An 8,579-nucleotide genomic window follows, 5' to 3' on the forward strand; every position below is an offset into this window, starting at 1 on the left:
ATATATATATATATATAAAATTTAAAATTCTAAGGTTTGGCTAGCTCTTTTTTTTTGGGTAGCAAATAATTTACATGTAACTTTTTCTCTGGCCATGGTGGAAAGTACATCAAACTACACCTGTCAGGTACAAACAGTAAGTTAATATATATATCTTGTAGTAGTTTCAAATTGTATCTTACTGCTACTGGGAGTAGTTTCAAATTTTATCTTCCTGCGACTGGGTCTTTCCGGTCTCGGTCTTGGTGCTCCATCGTACTTTTTTGTTTTTGTTTTTATTGTCTCAATCGGAGTCAAAAATTAAACCGGCAAAGTTGAATAGTCTGAACCGTACCATTCACAAGAGGGATAAAAAGCAGAAAGACCGTTTCCAAGAAACGAGGATCCCACCTAGCGAGCAAGCTTCCAGTCAGTCAAACCTCAATGAAGCTTTTCGACCATTCATAATTGATAATTCATTAGATAGGAGAGTAATCTCGAGTAAAACAAGCTAGGGAACATTCCCCGCTGGATGCTCCTACAAATTAAAGGATACCCGAAGGGCGAATGGGAGACCTATCTAGCTCATCAAAAAAAGAATAAATTTCCGGGAAAGAAAAGAAGGATAGAAAATAGAAAGGAAGGAAGGAGGAAGGAGTGCATATGCCCGAGAGGAGGTGGGGTGGTGGATGTCGTATCTACCAGTCGATGTGGAACGAAAACATACCATACCAAACCTCCTCAGTCCTCCAACCTAACCCTCCCATTCCACGCGGCAGCTACACCACGCACTACAGTTAGCTCTCGGCCTTGCCTAAAGTCGCCTCCCCACTCTCATCTATCCCATCTAGGTACTAAAGCGCGCATGCAGCGGACTGTAAACCCATCCCTTTCCTTGTATCTACCGTCTGACCTCCCTGCCTTATAAATTTATCTCCTTCTCCCCCAGGCCTCTCGCTTCTAATTAGCTCTCTCTCTCTCTCTCACCCACCTACAACAAGAAGATCTATATATATTATTAACATGACAGCGGCGCCTCAACCGCGGGGGGAGCAAGGTCGGCGAACCCTAATAGTGGGTTCGACCGGGTTCATCGGGCGGTTCGTGACGGAGGCGTGCCTCGCCTCCGCCCTCCCCACCTACATCCTCCTCCGCCCCTGCGTCACTCCCTCCCCTTCCAAGCACCGTGTCATTTCCTCCTTCCAAGACCAAGGCGCCATCGTCATTCACGTACGTCTCGCACTCTCTCTCAAAATTAATAGTTAGTTTATCTTGTCGCCATAATTTTTTGCTGTGAAAAGAAGTTTAATGGGGTGGGGGGGCATATGATGATGCTAGGGGTCAATCAAGGACCGGGAGTTTGTAGAAAAGCTTATTCGGGAACAGGAGATAGAAGTGGTGATATCGGCGGTTGGTGGTGACAGCATCTCCGACCAGCTCACCTTAGTGCAAGCCATCCAAGCATGCCCCACCGTTCAGGTATCCACCATTTAGAACGTGTCACCATCACTCCACACTCTCCATTCAATTCAATAATAATAATAATAATAATAAAAACGACAGCCCTGATGCATAAAGCTATCGTATATGCAAATTTAAGGAAGGAACGTATTTATAGTATACAATCTTAACTTATATTTTTTAATTTAATATTTATTTTTAAATATATATATATTTATATATGAGTCTCAACAGACCCATATATACACTTATTTTTATGTATTTTAATTTTATTAAATATTTGGATATGAAAATGCAGAGGTTTTTGCCATCTGAATTTGGGCATGACATAGATCGGGCTGACCCGGTGGAGCCGGGCCTTGCAATGTACAATCAAAAGCGACAGGTGAGGAGGGCCATAGAGGAGGCTGGGATCCCCTACACTTACATTTGTTGCAACTCTATTGCCGCCTGGCCCTACCACGACAACACTCACCCTGCGGATGTTCTACCCCCCTTCGATCATTTTCACATCTACGGTGATGGCTCCGTCAAAGGTACTCCTAATCTTCCGTCCTTTCTTTATATTTAAAGCGAAATTATTGAAGCGTGCTACCCACGTAAATCGATCACCATCGTCCAATTGGATAGATCCCATCGAATTGATGGAAATGATGTATTTGATCGTACCTCTACATGAGTTTCATTGGAAATTCTCTTATTTTAACATCTTTCATTATTAGTAGCCTTGTGCATGTGCTTTTGAGTTCTTATTTTTATATTTAAAAATTTAGATATTAAATTTAAATAAAATGACGAACCTAAATTTGATATTTGCAATTCATGTTTTCAATTGCATTTTTAAGATTTTTGTATGGAGTATTATATTTCATTAGTATACAATTAATGATATAATTCCATTTATCATAATATTTTACTATTTTCTTATCAAAATATTCCATTTTATCCTTTTGTTGGGAAAGAATAGAAGTTATCGTAGATAACAATAATAATAAATGAATGTAGGTCATATCCCTTCGTACATATGCACACTAGATGAGATTTTTACAGAAATGTTAAAAAATAAATAAATAAAAATATGAATGTGCTTAACCGACATTTGAAAAATTAATTTTAATTTTTAAAAACTATAACATAAATGGGTAGGTAAAAGATAGAAAGTTAGTTCTTAAGAAGAAAAAACAAACATCCGCCATCAATCAAGGTTCAGAACTAACTTTTGGAAAAGTCGAGCCTCTCCCCCACTATAAAATAAGGTGTATTTTTTGTAATTATTTAAAAAATATCATTTTTATTTATTTATTGTAAAAATAATAAATTAACTCATCTTTTGTTATTTTTTATAATTTTTGTAAAATTTTTTTATTTCTTAATAAATCTAAAAGACATAGGAACAAAATTAAAACAAAACATAAATTGGAATGTGCTTGTGAGTTTAGGATATGGTGCTTTAGTTTTATTATTATTTTATTTTTTTAAGATATGATATATTCCCAAGTGCCTTCCTATATATGCTTTGTTTGAGTATTGTTTCTATATTTTTATCTATTTTGAATTTATTAAGAAAAAAAATTAGATTAATATTGTTAAAAGGGAAATTTGTTATATATTTGTGTAAATATTATTTTACTTTTAGAATAATTATGAAAAATGTCACCTTACTATATATATATATTGAAAGAGGAAGAGAGAAGGGGCGACAGGGGTGACGGATGGTAGGGAGTCTTGTTAAGAATTCCACTTGTAAGCTTGTCCTACATTGAAAAATTTAAATAGATGATGCTTTTATATATATATGATTAAGTCACTTGAGTCAAACTACATTAACACCGATTTGTAAAAAAAATTATTTCTCTAACATATCCAAATTAGCATAATGGTTTGTTTCTAACCCGATCGAGTTGTCCACATCATCTTATAATAATAGTAAAATTGTACCTAGTGAAACTAATCCCCTCTCCACCTTTATATCTAAGATTGCTTTAAAACGAATAATAATTATATTGAAGGACTTAATAATTCAGGTAGATTATATTTATTACAACTTATTCAAGCCTTTTCCAATTGTTCTCGTAGCCTTCTTTAATCTAAGGTCTTAGGATATTAATATCCTTTCTGGCTTCTTAACTTTCCAATACAGATATTTTCGTCCCCATTAATCACGATAATTAAAAACAAATAATATAAATAACATAATAATACAAATAAGTATGGTACAGTATTTATTTTTATTTTACTGTAGTAAAAATAAATAGTAGAAAACGTAGGCGGCACCTAACGGTCATAAGGTTGTTAGGTGGTGTGTTGAATTCATGTGGTTGGCAAATGGGGAAGGACGGGTGCATGATGATGTTGGCTTGGCTAAAGTGACCGTGCAAGCATGGATGAGGACAGAGGTTGCGCACTTGGGAGGGGTCAGGGCTCTGCTGGAAAATATAAATTACGCAGCACTGGCCGCGTGGAGGATATTGCACTCGTACACTTGTACGGCTGCATTTTTCCTACCACGCGTCACCAATCAGCAATCAGCAATCAGCAATCAGCGATCAGCGATCACCTCATCCTTTAAAATTCATTGATGGTTCCAGAATTTTTCTTAATGACTCGTTGGACCAAGTAACCAAGTTTTGAAACGCATCAAAATAAAAATTTATTTTTAATATTATTGAAAATTAAAAAGAACTAAATAACAAGAATGTGTAAAATCAATTTTTTATTTACAAATTTGGTATATTTTTAATTTTTTTTTATTTTTATTGATGATCGAATATGAAAATACGAATTTTTTTATATTTATTTATTTTTTTTAATATTTTTTAAGTTTCAAATGAAATTCTGCTAACTTTGTGGAGTTTGTGTATTAACTTCAAAAATTAAAAATTTTACTTAACAAATTCAAGTTGTGCCGGTGTAGGAGAAGACAAGTAATTTTCAAAGGAAAAGGTTAGATAGGAGGAGCTCGTGACATTGTAGGCCCACTCCTCCATATAAGAGGAAGAGAGATAAAGAAAGGATATTATGAGGCCACCCATCCTATCCTATCCTATCCTATCCTGCTCTTGAGTCTTGCCACCTGTCCAATATCATTAATTCTTTTGAATAAAAAGTATTCCTACTTTGGGTTGGGTGTAATCATTATATTTTATTGTTGTAATGTGATTAAAAAGGTGATGGTGACTTGTTTTCTGTTCAGCTTATTTTGTGGCAGGCGATGATATTGGTAAATTCACAATAAAAGCAATTAGAGATGGTCGAACAATAAACAAGTGTGTTCATTTTCGACCATTAAAAAATCTACTAAATATGAACGAACTAGCATCACTGTGGGAGAAGAAAATTGGACGCGCACTACCCAGAACAACCATCACTGAGAATGATCTACTCTCTGCCGCCAATGGTTTGATTCACTGTCCCTTTTCTCTTTCCTCTTTTTTCTTTTCTGTTCTTTTTTAATCATGCATTTTGCAAAAAAAAAAAAAAAAAAACACCAGAACTTAAATTTTCAAACTCCTAAATACAACATGGATCTACTTTCCTAATTAAAAAAAAAAAAAAAAAGCCCTAGAATAATTTCAAACCTACATAATTACTTATTCTTCCTAAAATGCCCTCTATATAATAACTTTTTTCCTTAAGTAATTTAACAAAAAAACATAATTTTAAAAAAAATTAAATATTTTTATGACCCTAATTATCTTCCTAACCCCCACTATCTCTTTAAAAAAATAACTTTAAAAATATTTGTAGAAGGAACAATACATGAACATCTAAGCACAACTAGTGGCATCGCTAATAAAACATACTTAATTTTAAGAATTGTTTCATTTGAAAATTAAAATGGAATGATTTAATTAATTATTTATTTGTCTATTTATTTTCAGAGATGTGCATCCCGCGGAGCATAGTTGCAGCATTTACCCATGACATTTTCATAAAGGGGTGCCAAACAAATTACTCCATAGATAAGGCGACGGATGTGGAAGCAACCTCTCTGTATCCCGACGATCCCTTCCGATCCGTCGACAAGTGTTTCGACGATTTCATGGAGAAGATGGTTGAGATGAATCCTGAGGCGACGGCGATGGAGGCGGAGCCGATCATCATGGAAGACGACGGCATCGTGGTGCCAAACCCTAAGCCCAGGGCAGAGCCTTTGCCCATCACCGCCAGTTGTGCATAATCTGATGATCAGAGCTCAGAAGCCAAGCAGCTAGCTGGCCTTAGTACTTAAAGCCAGACCTAATCAGTCTGTGATTGGAAATTTCATATTTTGATTCAATAAGTCAACCCTGAACTGGAACCCCGATTCGGCAATTCCTAACTAGATTTAAGTAGAAGCATTAATTAATTAATTAATTAATTAACTAATTAGAGAAAATCCATCCGTAATTTTTTAGGATCTACATCTTGAGTTTGTCACATGTGATATCTTGGTATTTGGAATTGAAGAAATTTAATCAAGAATAAATTGTGTCACAAACATGCTCCATTAAGAGGTCCAGGTTTTATTAAAAAAAAATTTTTATTTTTTACTAGGCGAGACAAGTCACTTATTCACCAACCATCCACAGAAATACAAGGATGAGAAGGTAAACCCTCCACCGTAACTGTTGTTGTGGGTGCGGGTGAAGGCTCGTCCAAGAAGCTCATGAAATCTCTCGACTTTCAAGCAATGAAACAAATTGGCTACGCCATGGGAGGTAACTAGTAGAAGTAAGTTTGATGGTCACTATGTGAACCATCGTATTGAGCGGAAGCTTATTGGAGCTTGAATCGGCCATGGGAAAAAAAAAATATTTAAGGTATTAACCGAAAGTGGCTTTGATGCCAGGAGAAGGTAACGCCTCCAACTTAATTGCTATGAGGATATTCATATTTGTAGAAATATTTACAGCTGCTAACGTTACAATAGAATTATAAATTTACAATTCGAAATTTAAAAAACTATTATACAAGTGGAGAATCCTCTTGATTGTCTCTAGATTTTCCTCTAACGGATTCTCTAGAATAAAGGAAAATCATCTAGCTGATGTACAAGACAAACATTTCTTAGACAAGAAATTCACCTGCGGAATTAACAATGAAAGTCATCCAGACAAGGAGAACCACTTATCACCTAATCGCTTAAGTAATTACGAGGGAAATCGACGAGGCGAGGCACAATACATCACCCAAGCAAGACAATAACATAATCATTGGGTAATAGATGTCATCTAGACATGGCTATTGATCACCCATAAAATCCTCATGACATAAGGATTTATCAACTAGAATAATTAAGTCCTTTACTATTTAAAAACATCACAAATTTGTAATTAAGGTTAATGTTGTAAAAGTCCTCAATTTATGATTGGTGTAATATTTAGAAATGTTGTCAAGTATTGTGAAATACATAAGTGGCATGCATAGTGCTTTTACTTGAACAACTATAGTAAGACGTATGTTTCTAAAAATTTGTTCTTACATTGTAACCTCATAAGAGATTCGTACTTTTTACTAAATCACAGAGGAAGATAATATGTTTTACCCTGTTATACATGTGTGTTCACAAGCGCACTAGAGAGAGAGAGAGAGAGAGAGAGAGAGAGAGAGAGAGAGATGCTTCTCTCAAAGACATTTTAGTAGTTAAAAACTTAAAATTTGACATTTTCATATTGAAAATATTTCATTCAAATTCTAAGTGTGAAAATATGCAAAATGAATAAAGAAATAGAGTCATGCTAAGTTGATCCTTTCACAGTGACAATTTATTATTTTGTGGAGGCATACAACAATAGATCGCGCATCTTCTTTAAATGATATGCAAGTGTTCTAAATTCTAATTTCTTATTTTTTATGTAATATAAGATGTTATTTATGGTATGACTCTTACACTTCATGGGTTTATAAACAAAGGGAGGAAAAACATGTGAATGTGTTCTTGGTGCAGAGCAGCAGCAAGGACTCATCGACGAGTGTCATGTCCTCGTCGACGAGGAGATCTAGAGAGTAAGAAAAACTTAGAGTTTTTGAGATACCGAGAGCAGAAAAATGGGCTCGTCAACGATTCCCTCATCAACAAGTGACCTTCTTTGTCTCGTCGACGAATCCCTTGTTCTCATCGACGAGTAGTTCTGGGTTGCGAGCAGTTTTTTTGAATTTTAAATTTTGAACGTTGGGGTGATTGGGTAATTGGAGGGAAACCTCTGAGGGATTGTTATATATGTCATTCTGGGCGTGTATTGACAGAGAGAGTGATAATTTTGTGAAGTGTATTGTGTACTTTGATATTTCCTTAGTGAAATTCTTGTGTCATTACTTCGGTGGATGTAGGTTTTTTCGAACCACGTAAATCTTATTGTTGTGCTTGTTATTTCTTGTTTACTAGTTGTGATTGATTTACTTGTTGCATTTTATTCCGCTGTGCATTCTTTATCTGATCATTATTCCCAACAAATTGGTATTAGAGCAATTGTTGTTATAACATCGGGATCATCTTCTGCAAAATTTGACATTGTCAAATTCGATGGAATTGGAAATTTTAATTTATGGTAGAGGAGAGTCAAGGATATTCTTGTGCAACAAGGAATGACTAAGGCTCTAGTTTATGTTCAATCGGATGGAATGGATGAGGTAACATGGGGAGATTTGAAAGCAAAGACTGCTTCTACAATATGCTTGTGTTTGGTCGACGAAGTGCTCTATCGTGTGATGGAAGAGGATTCTCCAGCGGCTATATGGCGAAAGTTGGAAAGCCGATACATGTCTAAATCACTTAACAATAAAATTTTTCTTGAGTAGCGTCTTTATTGGCTTGAGATGGTCAAAGGATCAAACTTAGATCAACATGTCAATGTCTTCAATCAAATCATAAGTAATTTGATGAGAGTTGATGTTAAGTTTGATGAAGATGACAAAACTTTGATGTTGTTGAACTGTAGCGCCCCGGACCCGCCACGTGGGGCTTGGAGTGTTATGAGACCAATATGCGTCTTTGATACCATTCACGCAGTAGAAATAATAAAATAACCTCGAACATAATACCAGAGTTCTATTTTTACACATGCAAATCCATAATAATTACAACCTCATTCTTCATATTACAAAACCTAAATAATATATATATATAGCATAAAAACTAAAGCATAACTGTTTTGATA

General features: G+C 35.2%; 1 protein-coding gene across 1 annotated transcript; it reads left to right on the top strand.

Moving 5' to 3' along the window:
• The first annotated feature begins 268 nt into the window (after nt 1-268).
• LOC131146767 (leucoanthocyanidin reductase-like) lies at nt 269-5,754 on the top strand. Its single transcript, XM_058096538.1, has 5 exons — nt 269-1,209; nt 1,318-1,458; nt 1,739-1,976; nt 4,634-4,837; nt 5,322-5,754. The coding sequence occupies exons 1-5, from the start codon at nt 1,003-1,005 to the stop codon at nt 5,618-5,620; spliced, it is 1,089 nt and encodes a 362-aa protein (XP_057952521.1). The 5' UTR covers nt 269-1,002; the 3' UTR covers nt 5,621-5,754.
• Nucleotides 5,755-8,579: the final 2,825 nt, after the last annotated feature.

This window comes from Malania oleifera, chromosome 13, assembly GCF_029873635.1.
Source record: "Malania oleifera isolate guangnan ecotype guangnan chromosome 13, ASM2987363v1, whole genome shotgun sequence".
Classification (NCBI taxonomy): domain Eukaryota; kingdom Viridiplantae; phylum Streptophyta; class Magnoliopsida; order Santalales; family Ximeniaceae; genus Malania; species Malania oleifera.

Excerpts from the sequence above, each read along its gene's own strand:
- LOC131146767 (XM_058096538.1), top strand. The coding sequence starts at position 1,003 with ATGACAGCGGCGCCTCAACCGCGGGGGGAGCAAGGTCGGCGAACCCTA. Across the intron at positions 1,459-1,738 it reads AAGCATGCCCCACCGTTCAG|AGGTTTTTGCCATCTGAATT; the intron begins GTATCCACCATT and ends ATGAAAATGCAG. Across the intron at positions 4,838-5,321 it reads TCTACTCTCTGCCGCCAATG|AGATGTGCATCCCGCGGAGC; the intron begins GTTTGATTCACT and ends ATTTATTTTCAG.